We start from the raw sequence: 16,774 nt of genomic DNA, 5'->3' as shown, positions 1-16,774 counted from the left end.
ACACAACCAATGTCAACTAAACAGCCAAATTCTGTCCTGTTAATGTTCTGAACGCAAAAAGGTATCTTAGTGAAAATAAAAAAAAAAAACAAGTTGGTGCTTTAAAGATTACTCAACAGACCACTGATCCGTTCTCTGCGACGAATAACTGTATAACGAAACACAATGGGCCGTTAAAACAGATTTCCATGTGCCAGACAAGTGAAATGAAAACAAAGTAGTCATTTCCAGAGAAAAAGAAAAAAAAAACCTTGCTAATGTACTATGTCAGTTTAACGAGTGGTCACATCGGAGATGCGGGGAATTTTTCTTACACTATAAAAAGGTTCTAGATTTGAAGAAAAAAAAAAAACAGCTGGACATTTGTCCTATGAAAGTGTATATAGAAATTAGTCACATAATGTTACTGTAAATGAACATAACTGGGGACATCTGCTGGTCCCACTAAATTAATAAATCGTCTCCAGACACTCGCTGATCATCAGACGGGCAGACTATAAACACCCTGTATACGGCCTGAAATCAGAACATTTAAACTTGCCCTAAAATAGTGGAGTGCCATCTATAAAATTGTGGGCAGATATAGAGTCAGCTTTCTCATGAAAACATAGGATTTAAGCATTTTATAAAAGTAGCCAAATATCCCATTGAACAGCACTGTGAAATATGATGGTGCTATATAAAACAATAAATAATAATAATAACCCCACGTTATGGGACTCAGAATCAGCATGGTGGTGGACTTTTGCGATCCACCAGTTTTTCTTGTGGGGGGGCTGGAAGCGCGATAAGGTTCAACAGGGCCATCCTATTTCTTCGTTTCCACACATATCGCAATAAATATGGAAGTAGATCAATGAAATGAATGAGGAAGTACATGCACTACTGCCCCTCTGTGTTAAGGGATTGACAGACCCCAGAAATCAGGAAGACATGGTTCCTAAAAACTTTAACACTGACACGTAACTTGACTATGATAGGTAAGAATACTGTAACATGTAAACATTCCAGTAGTAATTCAGTAATAAAAAGTTCTGCCCAGTATTTGAGAAAATACCTTTAGTTCCAAAATAAGTCTAATGGGTCGCTCATGGATCAGCACCACAAAAACCCCAGTTCTTGGGGGGCTGCAAACATAGATAGATCGTGCTTGGCGAAGAGGTCCATATACAAACAAGTAATGTTTAGGATCTAAAACGCTAAGGAGTGAAAACGCTTGAATATGCGGTTTTCCAATTACAAAAAAGGGGATAAATTGGAAGTGTTGAATCTGATGGAGCAAAAAGGGAAAAGAACATGAACAAGTGGGGGGGGGACTTTCGCAACTCACCACTTCAGAGGAATCCCTTCATATTCAAACCAGATTTCACCAATATCTTCTGTCCGCATGACCTTCTGAAAATGCTTTTTTACTTTGTCGGTTACCAGTGTCAGGTAACTTATGCGGGGTAAAAGCAGCTGTGAAACAAAACACAAGTATGACAAGCCCTATCTCCCAGCACTGGTGAAACATTAATGTATTTATAATAATAATCTATAGAGTGCATTACGAGACAGCACAAACATTAGGCACCAGCCATTTAGTAAATGATCATGGAATGAGAAAATGCAATGGGAAACACTTTCTGAGAGCAAAAGAGCATAAACTGCATTTACCACATAAAAGACACAGAAAGTATAGAGAACAAAACTAGGCAAGGTTAGACAAGTCAACAAAAGAACCAATAAGCCACATTGATGTTTGATGGGAGCCATTGGTAAAATATTAATGGGGCAGTCTAATGTCTCTGACACCCTCACCATAGAAGAATGCATATTAAAGTACTATGTGTATACTTTAATATACTTCTCTTCCAATAGAAAAAATAATAGAGAGCACTTACCTGACATACAAGAGGGTGCACTGCTGCAGAAGCTGCCCTCCCCATCCTACATGGCCCAACTGTTCTCAACACTGATTGGCTGCTTGAAGCAGTCAATCAGTGGCAGCAAAGTGATCCCACTGATACCAATGGCAGCACTTTCTACACATGGGCACGGGAACCTGAACGCCTGCAGGTCACCTGGGTCACACTGGAGGTGATTATATCACATTACGGCGTTTAGTTGGAGGATGGAGAAAGAGGCAAATGCATAAGGAGGAATTCCATTAGGCATTTGCAAAAGGCATAGCAAGAACATTTAGATGGACACCACACAGCTATCTAATGCATTAAAGTGCATTTGTTGGCTGGAGTTTCCCTTTAATAGATAATAAAATGATTTGATTACCATTGACTGATAAGGTGAGAAATGCATTTTTGCACCTAGTAGTTAAAAGGCGGCAAAACCATTCAAATCTTTATATATATATATATATATATATATATATATATATATATATATATATATATATATATAAATACAATTTTGGGTAACAAAACCTAAGGTGGTGCTTAAGAGGCAGTTAAATAATTAGCATCTGGAAAAGAAACAAACCAGGGACTCCACTCATTTTTTGAAACACAGGACATAATATCGATATGATAATCATGATAAAGCTGTTCCCAACAGGTAAATCAGCAGCGTGGGGGTTAATGCAGCAAAGAATTATGGAAACGTAGGAGAATTAGGAGAATGAAAGACTGGCTTTATTAGTGATCAGCATCCACATTATTGTGATGTGGCTTCTGGACCGAGAGTCCCTCCTACAACTTGCACTGCACGGAAATGTTATTTACAAGCGCCTACAAGAAGTGCAGAAGAAAATGACTAAAAGTACACAACGTCTGTGTTACTGGAGGTTAGCAGCACGGGAGGCTGATATTACTCAGCGGTCATCCCATTTACAACGATTCTCAGAACTATAGTGCTTTCTTGTAAACTGTGAAATAATAGCCTTTGGCACAAAACAGGCCATGCATTTTGCAATAAAATGAGTGCAAGGCTTATGAAAACACCACACCCATGAGTTACTTGATGACTTTATTAACTTTAATGCCTATTTTATGATATCTACAGATCCATAGAAACCACATATAGTTGACCGGACCAATGAAACGCCTCGGCACTGATTTCAGAAACTGTAATTATGTATTCATGCACGTTGGTGGGATACAATTCAACCACAACGAGAGAAATGTATTCCAAACATAAAATTTACGTTAGAAAGATTTATTCTCTAAATCGCTAGGTCACAGATGAGATGAAATATTTAATATCACCGATAAAGTTTTCAACAAATGTTGAATTCACTAAGAGGCCATTTTACTTTATGGAAGACCCTCCACTTCTATCTATCGTTACATAAGATGCAAGAAGTAGGCCCTGGTGGTACTTACATAATAGGGTTCAGCTTCTCTCTCTGTTACTTCATCTTGGTATAATGTGAAGCAGGTTGGTATTCTTCCAAACCAAACATCTCTAAGCACATCTTTGTCATCTGTCATTCTTCCAGCAGATGGGGCTCCTCATACAGATCAGCTTGATTCACTCACTAGCCAAAAATACACAAAAAAAGCAACTGGTGAGCAGTTTGAAAGTCATTCAAAAACAAAATGGGCCCTTGGTGGTACGTTTGATTGTTTAGCATCTTGCATAAGAGACAGTGGAGGGATTCAGGCATGTTGGCACATGTTGCTAAGTAAGAGTCTGGCCTCCCGGGCTGCTGGTCTGTTTCTCGGCTATACTCCTTTCCCGCCTTGGGATGTATATGCTTCTTGGAGGTCTACAGACCTGTACTAGAGATATCATATATAATTAATTATAACTATTTAGCCTCGGGGCGTAAATGCAAGTATTAGCTGAAGGAGTTTGTACTCCTATTACCATTTATCTGCAAACACATATTTTTAGCGTAATGAAGCCATTTTGCACAAATTACTTCAATGATTTCTCTCGACCTGGTATACAGAGTCCCAAGAAGCACATACATACCAGGTGTGAAAGGAGAACGGACCAGAAGCAACCAAGCAGGCTAGCAGGTCGGACTCTCAGGACGCCGTACCTAGCCCTTAGGCAAGGGCGATTTTTCGAAACAACTTTCAAATGTATCAGTATACACATCTTGATCAGCGATCACGCAAACAAGGAGACTATCCAATAAAATAATTTCAACTATCGGGCAATACCGTCAACATGAAGAATATTTTGCAAGGTCTAGCCAGACCTTGTCCAACCATGATGCTTTACACATTGTTTATTAACGAAACTTCAAGCGATCAGTAAATTTCCTTTGGTACAGTCAGTTCAGATAATCAGATAAGCATCACTTTTTCTAGAAGATGAACTAAACACTTTTTCTCGGAACAGCAAGTGAACCCAGAATTGTTTTCTCCAGATTAAACTATTTTGAATATGCAGTTCTTAAGATTTTCAGCGTGACGCCTATTTACCATTTGGCGGGTTTTGATTTTGTATGCTTACAACCATTTACTAGAAACTTCGAGGTTACTATCTTTAAATCATACAATAATGTTGAAGGGGCATCATCCTGTCACTCTTAGGAAGACGTTACATTTACACACACAGTGTACTTCCTGTAACCTTATTGACTTTTTTTAAAAAAGTTTATGTACTAATTACACGGTTTAACAATTACAGAAATCAAGCTATTTGTAGGATACCCTCACTTGAGGAATTATTTGAACGTTCCTGCCTTGGACAGGTTTACCCTAAACAGAGTAGTCTCACAAAGGAATAATGTTCTACAATACTACTACAATACTACAATACTACTAAATGCAGCCATCATATGCGTTTTAAAGCATATGATGGCTGGGTGGTCCCTTGAAAGTTTCATGATCCTTGCAAACACATGGACACATTCTGTTGAATTCCCAGACACTCATTTGCCATTTCCCCCTACTCTGCTGCTACCCCGGACACAGGATTCTGAGAAATCCCACACGGGGCACTTACTTGACACAGTGATCCGACAGTTCTTGTCACTGATTGGCTGCTTGAAGCTGCCAATCAGTGGGAGGGAAACATTCCTATTGATATTAATGGCAGGCCTTTCTACATCCACAGTCTAAACAGACCCCTCCACACACAGTTCACCAGAGCCAGCGCTCCACATGTAGTGGAGGTAGAGGGAATATTCTTCCTCTAATCTCCTCTCTGTTGACGATACTGGTCACATTACGGTCAACTTCCAACTAGCAAATCACATCAACAGGGATAAAAACAATCCAGAAATTAGTTTTAAAATCGATTACTCCTCACACCTTGAAGAAGGCATCGTCAGTGAGTAGTTTTAGACTGAACAATAACCCCCCTTGTGTGTTCCACTTGATATTTCACTAAAAGTTCTAAAACGCTCTAAGCTTGCAAACTGAATGAAGACATTGAACAATTCTAAGTAGCCGTCCTAAACACCTTGCACCTACCTTTTGTGCTGTGTCAGTGACTAGGCTACATGCAATCGTACCAAGGAACTTTCAGGCTCGTAGTCAGAGCTTTCCCTTTGAGGGATGCTGCTGACGTTGGCCATGGAGCTAGCTTTACACGAGGAAAGACACCATTTTTTGGTGGGAAGTGGGTGGAGAGTGGGGCTTCCACGACCTGGAGAAGCAGAGGTTGTGTAAGAGTTCCCAGGTACACATACAGCTTGCGGCAATTTCTTCTGCCATATGAAGATGGTGTCCTTCCCCATGACACAACTTGCCCCAGTACATTAACCTGTTAGAATGTGAATATCTGTTTTCTGCATTTGGCCTCAGCAAAAACATATTCTAAGACCCTGTATACAAAAACCCGCACATCCATACACATCCATCTGTATGCCATTCCTGTACACAACCAGTGGTATTAATGTGTGACGATGCATAGGATGGACATAAACCTATCCTGATGTTTCTATGACAACACCACTACTTTCTCTGTGGATGCTTATAGAATGTACACTGATCATCATATTTATAATTTCTTTAACAATATGTGCACGAAATCATCACAAATGGACCGACTCCTGAGACATTTCTCTGCTGCATCACTCGTGTTGAATCTGCCTTCTTCAAAGGGTTCTCACTCACAAGCTTAAAAGTAAAACCAAAACACAATCAGCCTTCCCCCCCAAACACAGTGTATGGAAGAGACTGTCATTTCTATACAGGCTTAGTGAATGTGCACACATATGCTTTGTGTAAAATCACGCAATATGTACGTTGATTATGTACACACACACTGAGCATGCAGTATGAGCCACACTGACTGCTTTATCACGCACATGTCTCTCCGTGTTCATGGCGCACGCCGATCATATAATTTAAAGCATCACAATTACATGATGTGAAAAGCCAGGCTCGCCCTGCCCTCACGTCCCCCAATGGCGTATCTACCTATATTACCCGTAAAAATCGTCTTCCCACTCCGCACCCCGGCACAATTCAACCACTTCCGGGTACCGATCGGAGCCAGCCTACCTGCCTGACACGTGATTCGCGCGCAGTACAGAAAGCCACGAGGCCCAAACAAGCAGATCAATTGAACAACAGTGCCCCGTGAGAGCAAGGCAAAATGACAAGGAAGGTGTGAGCTGCCACTATTTTCGAAGAGGAACACTTGAAGTGACCTATGATTATTTGTGTAAGACATTATTTGAACTTGACGTTTAAAGCTACAAATAAAATAATGTATTTTAGTTACAAAATTGAATTAACACATTTTCTGTTTATACACATTTTATCATGGAGGAACACCAAGAAAAGAAAGATGGGACCCAAAGAGGGACTATGCCTTTTGAAGAAGTTGACTTTGGAGCTTTGTTACAATAAAGTGGGTCAACAAGTAATCATTCACTGCTTTACCATGATACCCCTCTAGATAGTACCGCCCCTGCGAGTGTGACCAGCGACAAATGCTTTACCGTTGCCAATGTTGCAATATACAGTATACCGTATATACAGTTTGCATGCAATATTTACATACCTCCCAACAGTCCTGATTTTCCTGCACATTGATGGGTAGCTGCGCTGCTGTCCCACTGTGGGGAACATGGGCCAGTTGGGGAGATCCCAGAAAGGTGATATATCAATGGAGGTCTGTGATGTTGCAGCACAGATCTCTGCTGCAGCTCCAACTTGGGTTCTTCTGTAGATCCCATTGTTACCATGGAAATGCAAGCATTGGCGCTCTTGATTGACATAAGTCAGCTGCTGAGTTACCAAACATCATTTTTCGGCTCATCAACGCTATGATTTTAGGGAGAGAGGAACAGATGAAGTAGACAAAGTGGACAAGAGCGATAAAAAGTAGATCTGTGTATAAAAAGGTGCACAACCACACCAGTTACTGGTACATCTCATGTACAAATATGATTTGAAGACCAAAAAAAACAAGATTAACCTCCGCGTCAGCACAGAACTTAATACATCCACATCAAAAATATGTGTGCAGGTGTGTAATTCCACTTCGAAATGCCATTATGATACAAAAAGGATTATACAAGCATTGTTTTTTGAAGTTAAACCACTAGGTGTCACTCTGATGACATAAAAGTATAGATAGTATAACATGTAAAGTTATTCGCAAGAAAAATCTTTACAATATTTATTAAATCATAGATACCATTACATGCATATATACAGAAATGAATCGCAGAGAAGGTAGGTTGAAAAAGTCTGAAGTTTTTGCCAAGTAAAAATCAAAATGCCCTGGGCCCTGCACCCCGCAATAAGCATATCGATATGGTAAATATATTAGTGAAAATGCTTAGTTCCGTGTTTGGTCCATTCGTCTTCACCTCTTTCCCACTCTCACTCTCTCATACTCTCGCACTCTCATTCAAGGTCTCTGTATGTCTCCCTACCTTCTCCACCAACCGCTTCCGTGTCCCTGATTCCTTGGTGTGCTTCTTCTCTTGCATCTTGTTCTTCTGTCTTCTGTCATCGCCCGCTGCTCCTCGTGTCTTCTCTCTTTGTCCTCCTCCATGAACTTCCACAAAAGGACGGAGCCTCTGTGCACACGCTCAGATTTGAAATTCTTTTGAAATTATGTTAAAATAATGCCATTGCCCCTACTGCAATAAAGCATTGTTAAATGGTCAGTTCTGACCCTTAAATAAGTCAGTAAAAATCATGTAATTATGGTAAATCTATGTAATATTATGCATCAATCAAAATGTTTCATAGCCTTTGTTCAGAAGAAAAGGGGGGCTTTTATAGCCCTTATAAGAGGTAATTAACCCTTTCAGTGGAATAGATATATAAAATCTCTGGCATTAACATTGTTAAATAGGAGTGGGCACCATATGCATTATATGAGTGGGCATTATATGCCTTATTGATTATTGTAGATCAACACACACACTCCAATAATTAAGCTGGTTTGTTTAGTACAAAATATTATTTTTAATGGCTAGAGAATGCATTATTTTAGTATCTACACTGATACACCTTTTGTTTCTAAACTGAGGAGCCATAACTGGTTTAACTCAAAATGTTTGGACATTTTCTTCTACTTCTAATATTATAGACTGTACTTCTAACTTAAGTCATTCTGTTTCAGATCATAAATGAAACCTGTTTCAGTTTTTTTTTTCTTTCAGAAATGTACTTATTACCTGAAGGGAAAACATTTCAGTAAACTTCCGAGAATAAACACATTTATTTTTTTTAAGCGCATATTGGACCCAAATTTCACTGTTCACAAGATCGCTCAGGCGATCACTTCTTAACACAGATGAATCATCCTTATTTCCCACAAGACCTATAAGGAAGTGATTTAAAATCAGCTTTTACACAGCTATAAAGTTTAGTTTTCACCTCTGTGTTCCAAAACAATGAATAATGGGTTATTTTATGTAAGTTAAAGAAAGAACAATGTTTACGAATAGTCAAAAAAAGTGTGCCTCCAATGTCCATCAGACAAAAAAAAACTGCTACTCCTTTTTTGTAACGTCTATTTGTCCCATTATATCTGAAAGATCAGCATTCAGTACGTTACTGAATAAGCTATTGAGCTGCTGGCACAATCCACAGACTGTTAATATTTCATTCAGTATATTTAGAACAATGTTCCCTCTAATTTTTAGTACTTGGTGTGCGCAGAAAGTATTGGTCTTCACAAAGTTTGCTGCTTTGGTGTTCTTAGATATTTTTGTCGAATGTTACTATGGTATACTGAAGTATAATTACAGGCATGTCAAAGGCTTTTTATTGACAATTAAAAGTCAATATTTGCAGTGTTTCAAGACCTTTGCGATCCACCCTGGCATGCTGTCAATTAACTTCTGAGCCACATCCTGACTGATGGCAGCCAATTCTTGCATAATCAATGCTTGGAGTTTGTCAGAATTTGTGGGTTTTTGTTTGTCCACCCTCCCCCTGGTGATTGACCACAGGTTCTCAGTGGGATTAAGGTCTGGGAATTTTCCTGGCCATTGTTATTTTCTTCCCCGAGCCACTTAGTTATCACTTTTGCCTTATGGCAAGGTGCTGGAAAAGGCATTGTTTGTCACCAAACTGTTCTTGGATGGTTGGGAGAAGTTGCTCTTGAAGTATGTGTTGGTTCCATTCTTTATTCATGGCTGTGTTCAAAATTGTGGCTGAACCCGCACCTTTGGCTGAGAAGTAACCCAACACATGAATTTGTGAAATTAATATTTGTGTAATTCTCAAAACTTTTGGCCATGACTGTATGTATGTGAAATGTTGGGTGGTGTGAGTGGTGTGTGTCTATGGTGTTGGAATGGCTGTGTGTGTGTGCATGTATTCATGTTTGTTGTATGTGTGCATGTATGTATGGATAAGTGTATGGTGTTAGAGTGGCTGTGTGTGTATATATGTGTAAGGTTTCAACGTGAGCACATGTAAATGTACAGTATGTATGTGTAAGTGTAGAGCTACCCCTGACAATCATTAAACCCCCAACATCATAATTCATTTACTGCCCCCCACTGCAATTATTTTCTGCCAAACCACCAAAATTTCCATCCCCTACAATCATCACCCCATATTACATAAGTCATCCCCTCTTCAGATCCCCTAATATAATTTCTCATCACCTCCATACCCACCCAGCATTATTCCCCCATCATCTTCATACCCGTCTGGTAGTACACGCACCCCTTCATATTCATACATCATTTCCTTGGCTTCTGAGCCTGGAGATCTGCAGGGTGGTCTTCCTCTGCACGTTTGCCAGTCAGACGAGTAATGAGTGGAGATGTGTGTTTTAGTCCGAACAAATGCCTTTTGCGGTGGCAGCTGCATTGCCACAGTGGCCACACTTAAACTTGGATGGCCAGCCTTAGGGGAGTTTGCATACCAGAAAATTTCCCAGTCGTGCACACATACATTTCTGCCCTGGTTGCAAAACGTGTGTGCATGCACACACACGCGCACATTGAGAATGCTACAATTCATAAATTTGGTGTATAATCTCATCATAATCTAACCTCAAGGTATATTGCAAAAGAAAAAAAAATGGCTGATAGCACAATACCGACAAATTTCCCATGCTGTTTTACAGATGGCCCTATCTACAATCATCCCCCTGAAGCTATTTGGTGGAAATATTAAAAAGGTCACAGATATAACTCTTCACTCTTAACCTATTCTTTACATCCCCCAAGGCAAACTTTGACACAAAGTTACTGTATTGTATTTAACCAATCTTTATAAAATTTATTTTTATTTGAAAAGTTAGTAAACTCCAAAAGAGATCTGTGTTGTATTACAGACTATGATAATATTAGACACAAAATTAGGCAGGGTAATTCAGACTAATCTTGATGTTTCTTTGCAGGAGGATTTAGACAGAGTTGGGGACTGGGCATGCAAGTGGCAGATGAGGTTTACCATGGATAAATGCAAAGTTATGCATTATGGTAAAAATAATAAAAATGCCTATACTATGAATGGAATATCCTTGGGGAAAACTACAAATGAGAAGGATTAAGGAATAATGGTAGACAACAGACTTGCACAATGCTAGCAAGCAGCTGCAAGGGCCAATAAGGTCTTGGCATGCATAAAACGAGGTATTGATTCACGGGAGGAGGATATCATCTTGCCTCTTTACAGGTCATTGGTAATACCTCACCTTGAATATGTGGTACAATTCTGGGCACCCGTCCTTAAAAAGGACACTATGGAAGTAGAAAAGGTGCAAATGAGGGCTACAAAATTAATCAGAGGATTGGACGATACTAGTTATGAAGAGAGACTAAAAAAGCTATATATACACTGGAAAAATGGCATCTAAGAGGGGATATGATAACATATAAATATATGCAGGGCCAATATAAAGCGCTCTTCAGTGACCTGCTTATTAACAGAAATGTACAAAGAACAAGAGGTCACCCTCTGAGACTGGAAGAGCAGAGATTTCATAGACGACAAAGGAAGGGATTCTTTACAGTAAGGACAATAAAGGTATTGAATTCGCTGCCAAGAGAGGTGGTGTTATCAAACACATAAATGGGTCTGGATATTTTTTTAGGCATGACATACAGGGGTATAAATAGAATCCCCCCCCCACACACCCCAGAATTCGAAGTAGCTTAATAAGGGTTTTTTTGCCTTCTTTTGGATCAAGAGTAGGAAGGTTAGGTAGAAGGGTTGAACTTGATGGTGTTTTTTTCAACCTTATGTACTATGTAACTATGTAGTCAGTATGAATTCAGATAGGGAAAGGTAAAAAATAATGACTATGCAAAACAATCCAAGATTCAAGGTGGCTGTATAACTGAGATCAGAATGTGATTAAGATGCCATAGGGCCCAATGCGGGTATGAAATTATGTGGGTACCAAATCTGTGATCCTCGATGCACACAATATTGGAATAGTCTTCCGATACAGGGACTATAGTTGTCATGCGCACTCCTTGAATTCCTCCTGTGGTTCCTGTCAGGGTCCCCTACCCATGGCTTTTATCTACTGGGGTGCCTGGTGGAAAATCCAAATCTGTCTGAGATCCTAGAAAACTAAATTCTAAGAGGTGTATGAAAGCATGGATCAGAGTGAACACAACACTCATTTTCAACCTTTACCCCTTTATTTCATTATTTCTGCCCTTTAATTGTCTGATTTCTTGTAGACAACCCAATCAAAGCCCACATAAAAGCAAGAAACACCTGAGCAGGAGAGGAGAGGGCTGCCAGCTAACATTACTGTAGGCCTCCCAGGAGGTGACATAATAACGCTGGATACATTAAAGAAAGTGATGGAGATCTTTGCCAGAGGAGCACATACACTTCTTTTTTCTTGTAAATGGTACCTGCCAGACAGGGAATTATATTAATATTATTTATTGATGTATACATCATCATAATTTCTCAGCACTGGACAATGAGTAAACAGGACATAGGAAGTGGTGCATCACATAACAATCTGGGCTTATAGAAACAAAGGGTAAGCATTTCTTCCACAATAAAGCAATGTAAAAACTCGCCCACATTTGTGACCATTTTTATGCATAATCTGCAACATAATTACTCTACTTTTTGACAGAGACACTTTTATGCATAATGTTACTGCACTGTGTCTTTTGAGGTTGAAATCTAGTAAAACCGGATTCCAGTTTCATTTCCAAGTAGCCACATGCCCTGTGGACATGCCCTCTGGCCAAAACAAGAGTTTCCACTTTTAATTTTATCATGTTACTGAGGTCGGTGCAAAGACCCTAATACATTTAAAAGAAGCAACTAGGATAACAAAAACATGTCATCCTAAGCGTAAGTATAGTTCCATAACTGCTTAATACGTTATATGATCAAAAGTGTGTGTTTCAGTCACACTCATTGCTCCATAGACAAGCAGGCAGTAGAATGGGTCATTTCCACTTTCAATGTGACACTGTCATAGGATGCCACCTTTGCCACAAGCCAGTTTGTGAAACTTCTGCCCTGCTGGATCTATATTAGAGCTATCTATTATTCTTAAGGGGAAATGACTAGATTGTAAGCCCACAAGAGCAAGTGCCATGGACTATTCTGGCTCTATTTATATAAATGTAATGTGTAGGAGACTAAGTGGTACACCGTGCATGCTCACAGAGTGGGACTGCCAAGTGCTAAAGCGCCCAGCATGTCACCTGTCCTCCGTAGCATCACTCACTACAGAATTCCTAACTGCCTCTGGAAGCAACATCAGCACAAGTAGTGTGCATCTCAAGCTTCATGAAATAGGTTCCATGGCTGAGGAGCTGCACACAAGCCAAAGATCACAAGGTACAATTCCAAGCGTCGGCTGGAGTGGTATAAAGCACACCGTAACTGGACTCTGGAGCAGTGGAAATGTTCTCTGGAGTGATAAATCACACGTAACTATCTGGAAGTCTGATGGACGAATCTGGGTTTGCAGGATGCCTGGATAAAATTACCTCCTGGAATGAATAGTGCCTACTGTAAAGTTTGATGGAGGAGGGATAATGGTCTGGGGCTTCTTGCACAGGGTTTGACAGAATGAAGAGCATTGCAGCATGTGTAGCACACTTGCACCAGCACTGGGTGTGTGTGTGTGTGTATATATATATATATATATATATATATATATATATATATATATATATATATATATAAGAATGCAAAAAAAACAGAATGTTGCAGAATCTTGTAATGCATTTTTTATTAGACTAACGGTATTTAAAATAATAGACAAGCTTTCGGGAGTCCTCCCTTTATCAAATCAAAAGCATTTCTGACCAAGCAAGTGAAAAACACAGTTTATTTTAAATACTGTTAGTTCAATAAAAAAGGTATTACAAGATTCTGCAACATTCTGTTTTTTTGCATTCTTATACACTGGACTAATACGGCTACCACAAACTACAGTATATATATATATATATATATATATATATATATATATATATATATATATATATATATGTGTGTGTGTGTGTATATAAACATATATATATATGTATGTGTGTGTGTGTGTGTGTGTGTGTGTGTGTATGATTCCATGCCCTATTGGCAGCATGTTTGATGATTGCATAGTTCCACCATGTAGATACTTATAAAGCTTAGTATCATATATCTCTGAAATAGGAGATAACATTGGTAAGTGTAATAATACTGTACTTGTGCCAAACAATGTTGGGATGACATGAGGCCGCTTCATATATTTAGATAATTGGACCAAAGGCAGAACATGCCCAAAACTCCCCATCTCACACTTGTTATTGAGATATCTTCCAGCAGCCTGCATGACTGCATACTAACCACTCTGTGGCTCTCTTCTTCACACTTGATTGTTGTTCTTGACACAATCATATGTTTAGTTTCCCAGAACAGTTCATACGTCCCCACAGGCAGGAATCAGCTACACCAGAACCAGAGGAACCAGAGTAATCAGCGGACCGGTGGATCATCATTCACTCCAGCACTGACAGCTCTACCCAGCAGGGGTGAAAAGGTAACCAGACCTCTCGGAGTAACTCCTCCTCTCTTCGGCTGTCTTGAAGGTACCTGAACACTCACTCACACACACTGTCTCCTCCCCAGAGATCAGTGATCACAAAGACAGTCAGAAACATAACGCATTCTATCTGGAGGCTGAGAGGACCTGCACTCAGACTGTCTCTCTTCTGTCCTCCAGAAATGGACCTGCCGGGAGCACTGTGAAAAGTCCAGAATAGTTACAAAGCATTCACTGACTCCAGAGAAGATCTTCAAGTTTCAGTCCATGTGTTGAAGTATTTACTCAGCTGCACAACGTGAATCCTTATAACCAAACACAAGGACGTTTGCTTACATTTGCCACTAATGATTTCTGGAACACCTGAATGTAATTGAAATCCAATGGAGGGGTTTTAGCACAGCTAATCCCATATGTGCCAGCTGACATAACCACTGGTAAAATGCCCTTTTTGGAATGTATGTTGTTATCCAAGTTTGAATACAACTATCCTGTCTGGAATGCAATCATAGTCTAAAAACTGCTTAACCTCCACTGGAAGCAATGGTCATCTGCTGAAGGTGGACAAACCTGCGGTTCTGTTCTATACATATATTTACTACTGGGACATCGTCATTGTTGGGTACAGTACTGTATCTCCACTGGGACTCCTTGGTGGTGTGTTACTTGTTGTCACCATGGAGAAAGAAAAGAAAAGCAGCTTCTTGGGATTGGGAAGATTCTTCCCCAAGAACGAAAGAGGAGGTAGCGGGTCCACCAAGAATCTCAGCACAAATAGGACACATGATGAGGCAGGGGAGAGGTCACCATCAATGGAGTTATCTACATCAGGAGATGTACCTTCACCAGGGGAGCAGACACCATCTGAGATCAAAAAGAGGTCCTTTGGGAGTTGGAGAAGCAAAAAGAGAAGAAGCAAAGATTCAGGATCCGCATCCCCTACTTCATCCCCTGGACCGTCAGAGTCCAGTGACAGGTAAACATCCTACAAGGCTTTTCACACTGTTTCAGAAAGGACCAAACAAGCTTAGACTGAGGTTTTTAACTTCTTGAGTACCACTGTCTCATACTATGTATCTTAACCACATCATTTGGTAATATACTCTAAGCCCTTAGGTGGTCCTGCTGCTCCCATTACCAACATCTCAAAACTCACAGTTTTTCTGGAACTAAAACACATGTTATTACCAAATAATTGTAAGGCTATTCAATGGTCCATAATGCTTAATGCCACTTTGTATCCTTAATACATAAGTCAGCATTGGTGGCACTCAGAAGGCTAGGTTGGTGACAAGTGTACAGAACAAATTTCTATGAAGAATGTATTGCCTTCATTCATATTGTGTCACAGTGAGTAGGAATCATTCATAAACCAAAATATCATTGTAGTGTTCTATATAATACCAGTATGTATAAACTTCAGCTATAATGTCAGTGTGTGTTTGTGACTAGCATGCTGCCATCCAGTGTTTTATTATGCATATGTTATTTCAGCTTGTTTCCCATGATTCATCATGGTCACTGAGCATGTGATGTTTATATTAAGACAATGGCATATCCTGCCACTTGACTTAGTGCCACCTTGGTATAGACAAGGGCGTAATAGCTAAGGTAGACTTTCTGTTTGGTAAGGGCAGTTACAACAAGAAGGTAAACACAGGCAAGATCAGAAGGAGACGAGGAAACAGGTAGAAATCATTCTATTAACTAGTCAAAGAGAACATGCTCAGAAAATATGTTTCTTCTCTGAATGGTGGGTACAAATCACTGCCACTATTGTTGCTGAGGATTACAACTCTCATCAAAATGAAACACCACTTTTGTGTCATGTTCAAAAAGCACACAATGGCTTTTGTTTAAGAAACTGTTTATAGGACACAATTATTTGACTCCAAGCCTGAATAACTGATGTAGACACCTGGCAGATGCCCACTTGGTTCAGTCCCTTAGCCCAGCAGTCAGAGGAATGTATAAGATGTATGGGGTTGCATGCAAGCTCACCTTACCATACCTCCCAGTTTTTAAGGTGCTGTTATGGTATGATAATAAACCTTGGCAGGTGTGCATTTTTGTTCATTATCTTGTTTAATCACATAAAAACAAAAACTGCAACTTTTGATAAATGTTTTCAGTTTCTATTGCAACAACCCATAAGTAAAGGCTTATACGTCACAAGCACAAGCGTTCCTTTAAAAAGTACGATAGTCAAAATTATACATATCTAAACAACTATTTATGACATTGCTTTAGGGATTCTGCATTACTAGCAAACAAGGAAAGAGATGGCAGGCATGGAGGAATATAAGTCATATTATCCTCCATGCCTGCAATCTCTACCCCCCCTTTATGTATTATATTTCTCAATGCCTGACATCCCTTTCCCCATTATGTATTATATTCCTCCATGCTTGCCACCCCCTTTAATGTG

General features: G+C 39.7%; 2 protein-coding genes across 2 annotated transcripts in view; one reads left to right on the top strand and one right to left on the bottom strand.

The window, feature by feature from the left end:
* The window catches only part of ATG5 (autophagy related 5), a 60,451-nt gene extending 54,046 nt beyond the window's left edge, over positions 1-6,405 (bottom strand). Inside the window, exons 1-3 of the mRNA XM_053459432.1 lie at positions 6,330-6,405; positions 3,321-3,475; positions 1,331-1,458 (exon numbers count right to left, since the gene is read on the bottom strand). Of these exons, the coding sequence (XP_053315407.1) occupies positions 1,331-1,458; positions 3,321-3,428 (236 nt within the window). The 5' untranslated portion in view covers positions 3,429-3,475; positions 6,330-6,405. The remainder of the gene's footprint in view (positions 1-1,330; positions 1,459-3,320; positions 3,476-6,329) is intronic.
* Positions 6,406-14,433: 8,028 nt separating this feature from the next.
* The window catches only part of CRYBG1 (crystallin beta-gamma domain containing 1), a 108,648-nt gene continuing 106,307 nt past the window's right edge, over positions 14,434-16,774 (top strand). The window contains exon 1 of the mRNA XM_053460301.1: positions 14,434-15,322. Within this exon, the coding sequence (XP_053316276.1) occupies positions 15,024-15,322 (299 nt within the window). The 5' untranslated portion in view covers positions 14,434-15,023. The remainder of the gene's footprint in view (positions 15,323-16,774) is intronic.

This window comes from Spea bombifrons, chromosome 3 (assembly GCF_027358695.1).
Source record: "Spea bombifrons isolate aSpeBom1 chromosome 3, aSpeBom1.2.pri, whole genome shotgun sequence".
NCBI classification, from domain to species: domain Eukaryota; kingdom Metazoa; phylum Chordata; class Amphibia; order Anura; family Pelobatidae; genus Spea; species Spea bombifrons.
This window is presented reverse-complemented; position numbering and strand designations above follow the sequence as displayed.